Consider the following 17,873-nt stretch of genomic DNA (forward strand, 5'->3'; position numbering starts at 1 on the left):
AAGACCCCTTTCAACGGCGGGGAGCATGTTCAGGCTTAACGCCTTCCCCAACCGCGGATGTCCGCGGCATCGACGCGGCATTGCTATAACGTTGGTTCAGGAGCTTTTTGGAATCATACGTAAATGCAAATCGTCTTGTCATTCATCTTACGACCTCTGAATTGTAAACTGTTATTTTTATATAATCATTTGAAGTCATTTTTGGGAATTTTATTCTGCACCTATATCTTCACCAAAGAGATAACAGGCTACGGAACCCTAAAAAGCAGGCTGAAATGTGTGGTGCATGGGAGAAATTTGTGTCTAGACTCCTGTGCAGTGGTGGTGTTGGGGTATGGCACGCAGCACGGAATGCTGAGGACCTGGGTTCGATTCCCAGCGCTGGTCTCTTTTTCTGTGTTTTTTCTGTGCATCCATGTTTCGGTTTGTATTTTCGTTGAATTACATTTGTCTATTATTCCTATTACTAGCTGTGGTAAATTCCTTTGTATGTGATAGTAAAACCCAATTCTTTAAATGTCGTTATCCATTTTAGTGGCAACTTCGGACCCCTTCTTGAAGTCCGGAGCAAATTCTCACAATCAAATTACATAGGCGTAGGAAATAAAGTTAGGGAACTCGTTCAAACCGAACAAAATAGAGTTAGTTGTTCCAAAGTTAAATTGACACATTGTTTTTTGGTCAAATTTCTAAATAATTGGTCCACAAAATAGACAAGGACTTGTTGCTCTTTTGTCTTATCTAGGTCTCCTACAAGATGGATAAAAGATCTAGTAAAGATCACGGAAAATAACAGTCGTTGAGCACAAAAGTAAGATACTTGAAGATACAGTCAAATCCGTTTTATAACGACATTGAAGGGACAGCAATATTAGGTCTTTATACAAGGTTGGTCGTTATAACCAGTGTTACTTTGGTATATAAGATCGTGTTGTGAATTTTTGTTGGTTGTTATATCCGATAAATCGTTATAAATGGTGTTGTTATAAACAGTTTTGACTTTACTTACGAGTATTGTACAGCAGTGGACGTTTTTCGACTGATGTGATGTATTTATTACCTTCTAAAAAGGTAATGCTGATGCTGATGATACTATAGCAGTATCTGTTGATATACCTACTGATCTCAGTAGGGTTTGGATTAGTATGACCTAACCAACAAAATGTTGGAAAAACCCCCGGACTTTGTCACTTCAAAGTTCAATATCTCATAAACGGCTGAACCGATGTTGATAAAACATGTCGAAGAACCATCGGTAGAAACCTGCTTTTAAATGTAAAGAAACGCATTCAAATCGATCTACCCATTAGGAGCTACTGTGCCACAGACAGACACACAGACATACAGACACACTTAGGACACCCCTCTTTTCGCGTCGAGGGTTAATAAATTGCAAACATGCCTAATTACGTCAGGTATAATTAATTTAATGAATTAACAAGAAAATAGTCGTTTATACATACAAATAGAATAATGATCGAAATACAATTAGATGTTATCCAAAATTGAAATTACATCGTCAAAACCCATTTTCAGTGTAAAATTTTAAGACATAAACAATTTATCTACACCCATATAGTAAATCCTCCATTATGCGTTCAAAAACCATAGATAATGACCAGCATTACGACATTGGATTCTATCATGAACACGGCAGTATCGGTCACAGATTTAGTAACAGATTTCTGTATCGTAATGAGATTTCATCATACATCATTACAGTACCGGTGCGGTGGGGGACGCAGGCCGCACAAGCAGGCGTAGGTCGTCGCGCGCGCAGCGAGCGCAGGTCGTGGGGCAGACATACCTAGTTCTCGTTAATGCAGGTCATTCTCAATGGTTCTTGAACGCATGATAGAGGATTTAATATATGGATGTAAATAAAATTTTGTATGCAACTGTACGTAATTAGGCCTTGAAACACTCATGTGACCCTATCTCTCTCGTGTTTTAAGGACCCCTATTACGATACAGTTGCATAAATAACTATTATCAAACATTGCTCATAGGAAAAAAATACTGACGTTCTAACACAAAAAAATCAAATAAATAATGAAATTATGATAATGATGATGATAAAATTAAGCCAGTTTCTGCTACTTAAAGCTCGCTTATTTATAGGTATTTGGGCTTGAAGCGTCTGCCATTTTGCGTCGGATTAATTTTAATAAGTCGAGATTAACGAGGGTTCGACAAAAGTGGATTTATGACGGAAGGACACACTAGGAGCTTCATTAGTATATTGACATTGTTTTTTTCTTTATTTATGAACTAGCTGTTGCCCGCGACTTCGTCCGCGTAGAATTCGTTTATCGCTATCCCGCGGGAACTATGTAATTTTCCAGGATTTACGATCTAATTTTTCTTCTCCGGGACTCAATTTGTAAACCAAATTTAACCTTAATCGGTCAGCGGTTTAGACGTGATGGCAACAAAGAAACAAACAGACTTACAAACTTTCGCATTTATAATATTAGTGGGATAGCCTTTTCCTGCGGCTTTGCTCGCGTAAACTATTAATTCGGGCAGTCAAATTGAAATTTAGGAATTTTATCAATTTTGTCGTGAATTTCATCAAAGTTGCAAAAAAAACCTGTCTCTTATCCCAGCACTTCAAATTACTTATGGTGTTTTATTCCAATCCCGTCGGTATTTTGACTGAACACACCTGTTTAGATTATCATGAATTTTTATTAAAAATATAACGCCTTCGAGGAGGTACACTTTGAACATCTAACGATGTATAGAAATATTCGTCAAAATCAAATTTCTGAAAATCTTTTGCCGGGGTAAGTAAGTTTGATAAATTTTGCCGAACTTCCTCTGAGATATTAAGGAGAAATTTTATGATACAACGCCATCATCGAGCCTTAGGGGCAGCTACTTAGGAAGAAAAAAAATATTCGTGACAACATGGAAAAAAATGCGCATATCACGAAATGGTGCCAAATCAGCAGATTGCCAGTCTTGCGAATGGCGCTAATTTTCTTGATTTAGATATATCAGTATGACAACTCTGAAAGTATGAGACAGAAAGATTTGTTTTGATCGAGGCATGAAAAACTGCACTGCATTGAAAGATTTAAAAAATAAACGTACTCAGTTTAGAAATCGAAACGATTGTATTGAAGAATATCATATCATCATCATATCAGCCGAAAGACGTCCACTGCTGGACATAGGCCTAACCCAACTCAGACCGGTCTTTTGCTTTCCGCATCCAACGCGATCCCGCGATCTTAACCAGGTCGTCGCTCCATCTTGTTGGAGGCCTACCGACAGCTCGTCTCCTGGTCCGCGGACGCCAATCGAGAACCTTCTGACCCCATCGGCCGTCAGTCCTGCGAGAAATGTACCCCGCCCACTGCCACTTCAGTTTCGCAATTCTTTGGGCTATGTCGGCAACCTTAGTTCTACGGCGGATATCATCATTTCTGATTCTATCCCGCAGAGAAACCCCAAGCATAGACCTCTCCATAGCCCTTTGAGTGACTTTGAGCTTCCTGATGAGGCCCATCGTTAGCGCCCACGTCTCAGATCCGTATGTTATATTAAAGAATATACAAAGAAACAAAGCTATACCACAAGTTTCAGAGTAACCAATACTGATACATCTAAATAAGACCCGCGCGGTATATTTGCGCTCAGTGTTGCCAGTTCAAAACAGCAGGGTCCGAGCAAGAGCCCAATTAAAAAACTTTCTGAATGCCTACCAATTAGCCCGGATATCCAGACGGGCTAATTGCTTCAGACTTAGAGACGGTAAGAAAAGTAATTATGAAGTCTTTAGCTAGATTTAAGCTGAATGACTGACGAGTAGGTAAAAAAGCAAGTTTTTAAACCGCTGACGTATAAAGGGGGGTTATATAAATTTGACGCCGATGTTTGTCTATCTTTTTGTGGCATCGTAACTCTCAAATGGATGGACCGATTTCAATGCGGTTTTATTTACGTGAACGCGAGTTTCTTTGAGGAAGATATTTCTTAGTTATGTTTCATTAAAATCTGTTTGGCTGTTTTTGAAATGACGATGTCGGAGGTTTTTCAATGTTTCTAAGTTGGTTAGGTTATTTATACTAAAGTGCACGCGATTAGAATTTACAATTAGTATGTATAATACGGTTACTTAAAAGTTCTTACCGGATGGCCAAGTGTAGAGAACCTGACTACGAAGCTTGAAGTCCCGGGTTCTATTCCCGGCCGGGGCAGATTTGTATGAATAATACGAATGTTTTTTTCTCGGGCCTTGGATGTTTAATATATATTTAAGTATGTTTTTATCCGTTGCCTAGTACCCATAGTACAAGCTTTGCTTAGTTTGGGGCTAGGTCAATTGGTGTCAAGTGTCCCATGGTATTTATTCAATTATACGCTGCAAAATGGATGCTTTTAAAATAAATAAATAATCCGCAGAATAAACACACACACACAAACATCACGCCTGTATTCCCAAATAGGTTTAAATTTTAGTTTTAAGTTTGACAAAAACGTCACAATAGTGACAGGTTGCTAACCGGTCGCCTACGGTATACCTTAACCTATATCCTCAGTCACCTCTTACGACATCCACGGTAGAAATATAATTTTAAAAACTTGCGTTCTAACATTTTCTTGTTTCAAAATCTTCTTAGGAGTTATAAGCACTGTGTTCCGTTTGAAATATAATTATCTTGGCACAAGAAAAGCTTTCAGAGTCCATTTTAAAAGCAACACACATGTGCTTGAGAAATACATTATATCCATAATAAATTGAGTTTAAAATGTTTTGTTGCAAGAGGATATTCTGTTCTTAAACTATACACGTAAGATGACAGTATTGATATAAATACAAAATCAGCTTGTATGAATACTAAAAAAAAATTGCAGGTTTCTAAGATGAAAACTTGAGATTTATCGTTCAAAGTATTTAATTTCCGAAATACAAAATGTCTTACAGCAAGAACAACGAAGTAGACAACTTAGAGCAGATGGTGGCGCCATCTAGACATTTTTTTTATAACCTCAGTATTGCCATGGCTAACTTTTCTTTTCTAACAAAGTAAGAGTTAAACTCCCGTGGAGAAGGTTCCGTGCTTACCTAAGATATTAGGGACATTTTCTATGCATATTTTATGTATCGGAGGTAAGCTGAGGGAACGGTCGACGGTTTAATTTTTAAATTACTTGTCAAAATTTAAAAAAAGGATAATAATATAGTTAAATAGTTAATATTCTCACAACTTGCTCATTCGTTTAACACATCACATAATATAGTTCGCACACAACACAATATATTTACCCCCTTGGCCTTTGAAATTAACGTTTTTTTTTTTTTAACTCAATTGGTTCTGTAGTTTCATAGAAAATTGGCTGTCACAGACAGACAGACAACCATTGATCCTTTTCATTCCGTATTTACCTTTTAAGGTACAGAACCCTAAAAACAAAACGTTTACCGCCAATGTGCCAGCTCTATAGGCGCACCATAAACTTTAATATCCCGGTTATTTCCATAGCTCGCGTGGACCATAATTGCCCACAGGCGGGCCTATAAAATCGCGCCTAAAAGCAAACAGTAATAAAACGGAGAAAAATAACGCTTACTCTAAGGGGTATGCGGGAAGGACGGGGTGGCAGTTACAGCGTGGTTCTACAGGCGCTAAAGTATGGGGAATTATGGGATTGAGTATAACCTGGGTAAAAAAAAACTATTTAGTCCGTCAGCTAAGCCTCGGGTCGAGCGGATGCCGCTCCTGCAGAACCTGAGACGCCGCGACACGAGGCAAATTCTTCGCCGCGAGCCGAGCCACAAATATTTTGTCGATTTTTTGCCGTGCAATAAGGAGTCTCAGTCCGAGCCGTGCATTTGATGGAGACGGATTAAATTGGCTCGCACGTTACCGATCAAGATGAGGCCTATTCCCCTGAGCTTGTTCCGCAACGTGCCTCGAGCCTATGCCTCGGAGCCAGCAGCCTCAAGGTGTTTTCCACCGGCGAGGCGAGACGAGAATTGAAATTTGTATGGCAGCGCCCGCGGCGGCACGCGGCGGGCGCGCGAGAATGCATACAGATTTCAATTCTCGTCTCGCCTCGCCGGTGGAAAATCACCATCAAACTGAGGCTGTTTGCTTCAAGTCGAGGCAGCTCGGCCTGAGGCTGCTCTAATGGATACGCGGCTTTAGATTATCAGAAAATAGATGTGATCAAAAAACCTCACGATACTAACGCCATCTAGCGATATTTCGCCTGTCTTTTAGCCCTCGTTATGGTCTTATGGAGTTTAATAGGCACATTCAGTGCCAAGAAGCTGACGACAAAGGTTTGGAAACAGGGTCGGGGTACAAAGCTTCATTCGATTTTTCATTGATCATAATCAAATGATTCATTCATTCATTTCATTCGATTTTAATAGTATTTCAGCTCTTCACCTTCTGAGTCCCTACACTCCTGGCAGAGTGCTCGTGTTCGTCAGATAAGATACAGTAATGTAGAAAAATTACTTACTGATTTAATAATAAATAGGTATACAATAAAAACGCGCCGAGTATTGTCTGTCTTGTTTTTATTTTTTAATGTTTGTTAAATAAAAAGAATATAAAGTGTTTGCAGGTGGTAGGGTCTGTGCAAGGTCCGCCCGGATTGCTACCACCATCTTGCTCGCTAATCCTGCCGTGAAGCAGCAGTGCTTGGACTGTTGTGTTTCGGCGTGGAGAGTAAGACAGCCGGTGAAATTACTGGCACTTGAGGTATCCCATCTTGGGCCTCTAGGTTGGGGCGGTGGTGATCCCGTACCATCAGGAAACCCACTTGCTCGTTTCCCATCCAGTCGAATAAAAAAAACACTGTATTAATTTGTGGTAGTCAATCCGATTTGTATAAAAAAATCGGCTTTTTTCTTTATTTGAGAACTATGAAATGTGTTTTTCCACGGATTTAAAATAAGCAAGAAGTTGAAAATCGAGTTCTGTGGACACCCCCCGGTACTGACTAAATAACCGACTCGGTATTACATTGCACCTCATGAGTTTGCACCTCAAGAACTATACGTTGTGGGATTTGCACCTTTTTACATGTAATGTTGTTGATGGGATACTACTAAATATTACAAGCTTTTATTTAAAGAAAGAAAAGTTTATTTTGGCTCCAAAAAGTACCACCTAAAACTAAGACTAGAACTAGCACTAAAACTATGTTACTAGGTGACACGGCATTTAGTTTCACCTCTCCCGTGTCTGTCTCTCTGTAATCAAATCTTGCAAGTTAAATTTGACCAACTTCCAGTAGTCAGATTGACTTGAAATTTGAAATACTTATTTAAATCGCGTGACAAGATAATAATCAAGTAGTGACATCCTGGTAATCCAGCCAGGATCGTCTCCGTAGGACGGAACTCTTCAACGGTTAATAGTATCGACTTGAAATTTGGTATGCAAATGTAATTCGGGTGACAATGCAAGTACAGTCAACAAAAAGTACAGTCAGCAAAAAAACTTGTATTCAAAATGATTTTTATGGTTAGGTTATTTTTCAAGAGGCGTCCACCCACTCCGTGCAAACCGCTTCAGCTAGCGTACGCTCCGAAATCCGCTGACACTGCCGCCTCGTCCAGAACGTTGCAAAGAAAACAGAGGATTACAAACTCAGTAATGTACTCACGGTAAATTAATTTCTTTCACTTCGCGAGTCGGCTCGTTTAATGAAATCTGAGATAAATGGTGTTTCGTTACAATGTTAAATAATGAAAATTACGTTAAAACGGCTCTCCTAAGTAGTTAAACGCGTACACAATTTTAGGTTTATTCATTTCAAATATTGTATGTATGTATATCTCTTTATCCATAATAAATACGCTTTATGCTTTAGTGCAGGTGGTAGGACCTTGTGCAAGGTCCGCCCGGATTGCTACCATCTTACTCGCTAATCCTGCCGTGAAAAAGCAGTGCTTGCACTGTTGTGTTTCGGCGTGGAGAGTAAGACAGCCGGTGAAATTACTGGCACTTGAGGTATCCCATCTTAGGCCTCTAGGTTGGCAACGCATCTGCAATCCCCCTGGTGTTGCAGGTGTCTATGGGCGGTGGTGATCTCTTATCATCAGGAGACCCACTTGCTCGTTTGCCATCCAGTTGAATAAAAAAAAATACTAATATTATATATGCAAAAGTGTGTATTTGTGTGTTCCCTCTTTCACGTCGAAACTGAGCGACAGATGGACGAGATTTTTGGCGAGTTTATGGCCCAGAAAGTGACGTAAGCTACTTTTATTCCGGAAGAATGCATAGTTTATTGAATCAGGCGTTACTTTGCGGAGGTCCATACCAATGAGCTAAAAGAATTTCCTTGCTCACCCGCGACCTTACGATAGCTAAGCTTATGCAAAATATGCGTGTTCATGCAGTTCCTCCACCTCCACACTGTAAGAATACACACAAATCACACAAACCCATCTATCACCACCACACTACACTGACGCGTTTCGAACTCAACCAGAGCTCATCCTCAGAGTGACACAACCGTACACCATGCTACCAGTTGTTAGACTCAAACAGTATTTATATGGAACCCTCGGTGCGCGAGTCCGACTCGCACTTGGTCGGTTTTTTTCCATCTCTAACGTATAGGTAGGTAATGCCACTGAGTGGATGCCACAAGACGGATGGCGACGGCGGTGGCGGGACGACCTGGACATATTTCGCGACGACTGGCCTCAGGCTGCTTTGGATCGGGAGAAATTGAGGACATGGGGGGCATGGGGGGACATGGAGGCCTTTGGCCAGCAGTGGGATATCAATCCAGGCTAGATAATAATTATAATAATCTAGGTAAATAAATGAGATTTTTTTGTAACGACAGGGGAATACCCATAAGCATAAGATAAGCGTGTATGAAAAGGTAAAAGTACCAATTAAGACAACTATTTCAATTACTCTCTGAGATAGACATAGTGTTAGTGTTGCTCTGACATAGTGTTTAACTGAAAATTACTTGTCATTTATATCCACCTGTTATCGTCAGCTATGTTTGACAAATAAACGTATTAGAATTTGATTTTACGACCCCCACACGATCAACTTATTTTGGAAAATGTAGGTACCTAGTGTTAACAAAAATCGATTAAATATTTTAACTTAAGTGTTAATCACTCTACTTCATCATCATCTCAGCCGTAGGACGTCCACTGTTGGACATAGGCCTCCCCCAAAGACCTCCAGTCGCTTCGGTTGGCAGCGGCTTGCATCCACCGTGAACCCACGGCTTTAACTAGCTTTATTATTAATCTCTTGATGCAACCTTCCCCTGCTGTCTTGATGGGTACAAATCAACGCACGTAAAAAGAGCTCCTGGCGATATACCCGCAGGACACTTACACTATTTAATACGAGAGCGAGAGGGACCGCACGACACGAACTTCGTGTTTCGAGTTTCGTAGTAGCCCTGCTGTGCAGTGAGCGAAATACGGACCAAATTGGCGGCGGAGCAGTGGGAGACGCGGGAGGGGGCGTGGGAGCGCGCGCGCGGCCGTCACGCCATTGGCTTGTTAGTTGACAGATGCACAAACGTATCCCCTCCACTAGCCACCCAGAGCTCTTTTTACGTGCGTTGACTTGTACTGAGGATGACTGAAGTAGCATGGCAAATACGAACGTTTTCGATAAAATACGACGGGCGAAGGATTAGTCACTACATTTACAATAAATATCTAAGTATATCTATAGGGTCCTGCTAGTAGCGATATACTGTTTACTGCAGCAAAGTACTTAAGTTTCAGCTAGATCCTCGTGAACGTTTAAAGGACCGAATATTAAAGATATTAGATAACTCGACCGATATTTCGGGCTATTTCGTAGCCCTTCCTCTCAGGAGCACGCGACTCGGCGGCTGCCGCAACACGCACACTACGCGCCACCGCTCTGAGCGGTGAGTGGTGAGCGGTGAGCGGTGGCGCGTAGTGTGCTGTGGCTGGTAGGGCGTAAGCAAAAAATTAGGCCCTAGGAGGTTTAAACCTAAACTGGACGTCTCTATAACATACCTAAACCTTGTTTTTTTAGTAAATAAATATCACGTTACACTTGACACCAATTGACCTAGTCCCAAAGTAAGCAAAACTTGTGTTATGGTTACTGGGCAATGGATAAACATACTTAAATAGATGAATACATACTTAAATACATATTTAACAACCAAGACTCGAGATCAAACATTAAATATCTGCCCCGACCGGGGATCGAACCCAGGACCTTAAGATTCTTAGTCAGATTCTCTAACCACTGGGGTATAAGGTCGTCGAAATCGGTCGTAATAGACAACCCCTCAAATATTAAGAGTTTTTGAAACTTAAAAACTCTTAGCTAAAATGAGGGCGGCGAAAAATGTCGCGAAAAACCTAAATGGAGTCTCATTATTTCTCCGCCTTTAAAATGAACCGACATTTGAGTGATTTGAATGATTGGGCAGAGTTTGATTGATGACCCGAGCTCTATCAAAACGAATTATCATGGTTTAATGGATTTCGGAAAATCATTTAATAATTGAGACGCCTCGGGGTTCCAATTAATTTTTGAGGAAATTGGTTGTTAAAGTAAACGGTTGTCTTTCTATATTTCAAAAATTGCACGGGCATAATACTACACGAGACGGCATATAAGGCTAGTATGACATATAGAGGAAAACAGCCAGACATCCCTCCTGCCCTCATACGGCAAAAGACGGTATCTCAAAAAAAACATTTTTAAGTTATTTATGCCATTACCTAAGCCATTAGCCTAAGACATAAGAGACATGTGGGCAAAAATGAGGGACATTTTTGCCCAAACTAAGACGGAGACGCCTTACTTTTCACCCCACACTTAATGGTAGAATTTAAACGATCTTCTATACAAGAAACGTGTTTAAATTCTCATTTTTAAGTAAAACTTAATAACGGTAATACATAAAGCAGGTTTTTGTTATAAATTTACACGTTTTAACTAGATTAATCACCTCACCAGTCATTAATTCCGAACTGGTTAAAATCTCACTGCAACCCCGAGTTCAATTTGCAACTGAGCAGTGAAAAGCCTGCAATATGTCACTATCGACAGCTCATTCTCAATAGTCACGAAATAATAGCTGTACCACCATACCACTACACCTAAATCCCTCCAAATTCAACCTTAATTTAACCTGGTTAAGACCTACGCATTTGCACGCAAAAAATAGCTAACACTTGTGACATGTCCAGCGCAAAGTGGCCTGCGAATTGCGTAGTAACTTCCCCTTGATTGCGCAGGATTCTAAAGAAACAAGAGGGGGGAGAGATCAAAGTATGCTGGTGGCCAAGAGAAACACATCACACGTCAGCAAAATCGGAACGTCGAAGTTGAACAAAGTGCATCTAGTTAAAACGGGGGGCACAATAGCGCCCATCAATATTGGCCGCACCCCCCCCTTCAAAATGGCGACGAAGAGCTGTCGTAGCTCGTTCGACACATTGTGACAGCGAGAATGACGCATTGGCGTAGAGTAGGAAAAATCAGAGACATGGCTACTTTTAAATTATATTGAGATTAAGTTTTTTTTGACGTGTTAGAAAGCAAACGTAGAAAGAGATAATCCATGGCATCCCTGGACTTTACTAAAGTTGTTATGAATTACATCTGTCATTGTCTAGCTCTAGATTAGTTTCTGGTTTAATTATTTTTTATAATAATTTAACACAATGGTTTATTTCGCATTGAGCCCGGGTGGTAACTACGACCCAAGCCCTCTCACTCTGAGAAGAGGCCTGTGCCCTACCGTGGGACGAATTAGCAGCCAGGATGATGATGATGACTCTCCAATACGCCAAACTCTTCAAGGTATCTTTGACAAGGCCCCCCACTCTACCTATCATCAAACGAGACTTCTCTAAAATAGCCTCTACACCAACGTGATACAGTTCAAAAGTCCAGGTAAACCACAGGAGCTGTAATGAAATACGATACTCATTAAAAGTTCTGCATCCTTCAAACTGTCACACAAGACACTCGAGATTCGTGGAGTTTCGACATCCATTGCGCGTTCTGAAGCAGCAGTGGACTTGTTTCTGAATAATGAGGCACCAGTCACTACGGGACTCTGGCGGTGGTACCTACATTTGTAACGGTCTATAGGGATGAGAGGGTGTCGATAGTAATAGACTAAATAAAAGTATGATTTTAATCAACAATTTTTTTTTTATTATTTGAAGACTAATTTTTATCAATTATTATCTATTTACAAGAAGATTTGAATAATTACAAAATAGTAACTTTGAAGGTCACTAAAATTTTAAACATGAAACTACCTACTGTGAGAATCACTGATATTAAATGAAATTTTAACCGAATAACTCACGTCTTAAGTCGAATTTAGCCCGACGTGAGACGCGCGAGCAGAGCGGTGGCGCGCAGTGCGCGTGTGGCAGCAGCCGCCAAGTCGCATTGCTCCAAATGGAAGGGTTACGAATTAGCCCGAAACATGTCGAGCTAAACTTGATTTAAGACGTGAATCATCCGGTTTAACTTTCATTTAATGTAACTTTTTTGGCGGTAATTTTATTTGTTTTCCTATACAAATTGAGCGGATTTTCTCTGTAGGTAAGTGAATTTGTACAAACTTAACAATGTTGTGTTGTGCAATGGTTATTTGTTTTGATTTTACAATAATATATTATGATAAGACATAAAATTCCAATTTAGAACATTACAACAACTGTTATTACTATAAAATGTCCTCAATAGACTACTCGGCACGGAAAATATACGTTAATACAAATATACATATTATGAAAATCATTACTCTTTCGACTTTGCCATAGCTGAATAAAAATAACTAGAACCAATTAAAGGTCATTATTCGCTATCCTTTCAACCGCTATCGCTGGTCACATTTTTTTAAATTAGCTGTAGATTTTAATGTCGGTTTTGAATCTTGGGCTATTTTAACAGAAAAGTAGGGAATATACGTTTTACAATTTTCTGTAACAGATACCATAAACACTAATTTCAGTAGATAGTAGGTAACATTAAATAGTAAGTAAAATATTTTCAATTTGGAAATTGCTTTTAAAACAGCTGTAAGAATTTAATTTGTAGTATAAAAATGATGATCTGTTGGTTGGTAAATGGGTGTTGGTATGGTTGATCTTAAACTAAAATTAAATTAAATATTATTTATTATTTATCGACATTGTCACATCACTAGTAGCGTAGTGATGGGCCGACGCGACAAGAGTCCTCGCCGCTCGAACTATCCTAACAACTCGCGAACTCGTTACCTGAGAATACAATGGCTCCAACTGCAACTAATTTTACAAGCAAATTCAACTCTATTACGCGGCCAGTAGACTCAAATTGCCTCTACCCAAAAATGACAGTTGGAACCTCTTTATTTTTAATCTACTCGTTGCTTTGTTAAGACGTCCACCCACTTATTATTTTATTATACTTGTATCTGAAATTTCGGAAAACCACTCAGGAGGAGAAACCTTGTTGGACCACCGAACAGCCCCGTGGTTAGTGAACCTGACGACGAAGCTTGAGGTCCCGGGTTCGATCTCCGGTTGGGGCAAATATATTTGTATGAAAAATACGAATGTTTATTCTCGAGTCTTGGGTGTTTAATATGTATTTAAGTACGAGTATGTACCTACTAGCGTTTACCCGCGGCTTCGCACGCGTAAACTATTCGATATGGAAGTTGGCAAATGAAATTCCGGGATTTTACAAAAGTCCCCTGGGAATCCCCAAAATTTATATAGTGGTCTTCATTGAGGTTGTGTTAGAACAACTGTTCAAAATTTCAAGACTCTAAACCCAGCGGTTAAAATTTCAAGATTTTATCCATATCTCGTGGGAATATCGGGATAAAAATTACCCTATGTGTTATTCCAGATGTCTAGCTACCTACATACTCGTACCAAATTTCATGACTCTCAGCTCAGCGGTAGTTATTTCGAGATTTTATCCCTATCCTGTGGGAATATCGGGATAAAATTATCGTATGTTCCAGGCTATAAAATAACTTTTCGCCAAATTTCATCCAAATCCGTCCAGCCAGAAATGATATTGTAAATCTGTTAAAAAAAATTATAGCTCGTTGAGTTTCTTGCCGGATTCATCTCAGCCACGGATCTCAGCAGAGGTTTTTCCGAACCGGTGGTAGATTTTTTTTGACATTCATAAGTGCTTGTTTTAGCCTAAATTTAATAAAGATATTTTGACTTTGACTCAACGGTGGGTGTGAAATTCCCAATCCGCAGTGGGCCCGTGTGAAAATGTCAGTCCAAGACCTTTTTATTCTGAGAGTAGTACTGTCCTGCAGTGGCTCCTACCTATATAGACCGAGGTGAGATATTCATAATAAACAAACATACAAACTACGTAAATAAGGTTGATAATGAGGCTATATTAGAGCGGGGATAAGGTCACGGCTTCCATTGGTCAATTGTTTCAAGTACACTCTTGTTTAGCGAAAACGTTATGTGAGTCATTTCAGTGACATAGGATGTCGTGTGGTGTTAAACTAAACATGTTTAAAGTGAGAATGAAATCAATGCACACAATCGCCGACTACATTATAATAAACTACCTAGCCAGTTACCCGCGACTCCGTCTGCGTAGAATTCGTTTTTCACTATTCCGCTGGAACTATGAAATTTTCAGGGATTAAAAACTATCTTATGTCCTTCCCCGGGACTCAAAGCGAATACCGAATTTCATCTAAATCGGTTCAGCGGTTTAGACCTGATAAAGTAACAAACAAATAAACAAACAGACTTACAAAATTTCGCATTTATTATATTAGTGCATTTGTGTATTATAGTACTTTAGTTAACTTCACACGCGCCATTGAGTTAGTTGGCAGATTTGAACAGGTTAGGTATCTTACAATGTTTTCCTTCACCGTAAAACTCGTGATAAATTTAAAATGTAATTTCGCACGTAAATTTTGTAAAACTCAGAATTATCAGCCCGGATTTGAACCCACGATCATATGTGATGCTTATGAGGCCAAGGAGAAGCCACTGTGCCATCACGGCTATCCAGCCATTAAAAGCGGGCATAATAATATCTATTGCTTTTACACTCGCTCAGATTATCATGTATATTTAGAACCCCTACTACCATGCAACTCGGCCTCGGCTAAGAGCACGCGGCGACCAGAAGCCCGGAGAGCGTTTTCGTTATTCATTACGCGGCTGATACACTCTCCACACAGTGATCACATAACTGCACTCGCAATGAACACTCACACACTCACACGCGCGCCGCCGGTCACACACAGGCCAACTACAAAGTGCAAAATTCGTACTTCGTATCTTGCCGTCCCACTGATGCTAATATTTAATACGAGCTTGAGAAGGACAGTACGATACGAACTTCGATTTCCGTCCCGGCTGGATCGTCACACGTTACGTGATTCAACTTAATTTAGAGGCACGTCCTCATACTATCTCAGCTCTCTGGTCACGGCTCAGTTGATCTCATTCGAGTGACAATGTTCAGTTAAGAGTAAATCACCGGTGCGATAAGTGCTCGAAATATGAAATTATACGTTATTTTGCTGCTTGTGTGTATCACTTATGCCCAGGCGTGGGGGAGGGGGGACTTGGAGAAATACGGACCTTTTCAACTGGCTTTGCAATCTAATCTCATTAAATGTAAGTTTTTTTTTTACTGATATAATTTTTGTAGGTAAAAGTATCACATTTTGACACCTAATTACTCGTAAATTAATTGTTGGTTTCGTATTGTGGTGCAAGGATGCTTTGGGTACAGACCAGCAGAATTTTACAACGGGGTTATTGTATTATCACCAGATCCACATTAATATTTTGGTACAAGTATGCCAAATTTCAGCTCAACCAGCACCGAAAAGTCGTCTAAATATGGTTTGGACACAAGCTTGTTAAATGTAGTTCAAAGATAAAATTAACTCTCACCTTAATTGTTCTACGTAAAATCGCATTAATTTTATTCACAATTGTTTCCATGTCACCCGTTTGTTTTCATCATACAATGGACTACACGCTGATACAATGACCTTGGCATTGTTCGTAGTTTGTATCTAAGTACTAACTGTAGCAAATTGATTGATTTCGTATGCTTCGAAAATAAACTTGCCGTGTGCATTTTTATATGTTTAATCCAGTACGTCATTATTTCAGGCAATCACGACAAAACTCTCGATCTCGACGTGAGCGGAATCAACGTCTACTTCTACGACTTCACAAAGAACGAGGTCAAGACCTTTCTCATCAACGACGCCGCTGATGGCATCCTGGCCATCCCAGATCTCAACATCTTGAGGCGATTCATCATCTTCGTCCCAGGCTATAGATCCAACATCAACAAAAGCACAGAACAACGCGTGCGGGATACCTTTAGAGACTTCCCGAACAGCTACTTAATCATCCTCGACCATTCCCCATACACCAACGATAAGCCAAGCAACATAAAGGGCTACGAAAGATCAGTCCAGTATGTTTACTACATCGGAAAAGCATTAGCTGACATGCTTACAGGCTTAAAAAAAGGAGGCATAACTCCTAAAAACATGCACTGTGTTGGCCACAGCCTCGGAGGGCAAATGCTTGGCTACACAGGACAAATCTTCTTTGAGAATACTAGAGACAAATTATGGAGGGTGACAGCTTTGGATCCTGCTGGTCCTTGCTTCTCCAAAAGCCTTATCGAAGATCAAGTTAGAGCTGGAGTTGCAGAATACGTAGAAGTATACCATTGCAATGCCGGTGGGTTAGGAACTACAAGCGTTTTAGCTGATATAGACTTCTTTTTGAATAAAAAAGGCCAGTCCCAACCGAATTGTGGTACACCTTTAATTCCTGGTATTTTCGACTCCTCTAAAGCAGCTAAGTGTAGTCATAAGACGTGTGTCCAGGTTTGGACAGCGACGGTGAAACACCCTGACTGGTTTCTGGCCTGGAGATGTGACTCCTATAAGATGTTCAAGGATGGTCAGTGCTCAGGCAATGAGGTGACCCTTGCTGGTTTCTGGAATCCTGGTAATGCTACTGGAGTATATTATTTTTCTACTGAAGGATACGACCTAGATTTAGATGAATGATTGTAGATGAATCAAATGAGTCTGTGATTTTTTAAGTGTTGTTGATGTTTATAGCTTTGATGATCTATCTGTTGCGTGAAAACTTAATGGACAAGAGAGAAAAAGATCATTAGCAATTGATTTTCTAGATTATTTTATTTATTTATTTTAGTCAGTATTTTCAGACAGTTTTTGTTGCGGAAAGGACATGTCTAGTCAAACCGTATCACTGTATGTAACTTGACTAAAGCATTATTATATTCTTGTTTAGTTTTGAAAATTGATCAAAAGTTCCTTATTTAAGCAAGAATCTATTGTTACGGTTGATAAAGTAGAAAGAAAACAGTATTTTTCTGTGATTTTTGTCATATACAAATATATACGTAACTAAACATTAAGTAAAACTATTTAAGACTCTATCAAAAATATTATGGGAGCCCAAAGAGAAAAGAATATTATCTGATTAAGTGCTCCACAGTAAAGAACAGAAATTAGCCAATTTAATGTTTTGTGAAAGTAATCGAAAATACAGTCTATTTGTCTTTATTTGTTTTATTTTTTTTATTCAAACACAAAACACTTCTTAATTTTATTTTTTATTGCAATACAATACAGAAAATGAGTACATAGAATCGAATTTACAACCCTATTAGCGCTTCTTTTTTTTGTGGCACGGAACCCTAAGCAAGCGACATTATGGTAAAGGTTAGTGGATCTAACTGTCATTGGTGACAATGAGTAATACCGATTTGCTATCATGAGTGACTGCGCGAAGATAAAGTGGTAGATTTGGTTGACTTTCAGATAAGATAACTTCCATCATAACAGAA

At 39.6% G+C, this 17,873-nt stretch overlaps 1 protein-coding gene across 1 annotated transcript; it reads left to right on the plus strand.

The window, feature by feature from the left end:
* Positions 1-15,462: 15,462 nt before the first annotated feature.
* LOC141428727 (lipase member I-like) lies at positions 15,463-17,589 on the plus strand. The gene is made up of 2 exons (XM_074088741.1): positions 15,463-15,637; positions 16,145-17,589. The coding sequence occupies exons 1-2, from the start codon at positions 15,520-15,522 to the stop codon at positions 17,062-17,064; spliced, it is 1,038 nt and encodes a 345-aa protein (XP_073944842.1). The 5' UTR covers positions 15,463-15,519; the 3' UTR covers positions 17,065-17,589.
* Positions 17,590-17,873: the final 284 nt, after the last annotated feature.

This window comes from Choristoneura fumiferana, chromosome 6 (assembly GCF_025370935.1).
Source record: "Choristoneura fumiferana chromosome 6, NRCan_CFum_1, whole genome shotgun sequence".
Taxonomy (NCBI): domain Eukaryota; kingdom Metazoa; phylum Arthropoda; class Insecta; order Lepidoptera; family Tortricidae; genus Choristoneura; species Choristoneura fumiferana.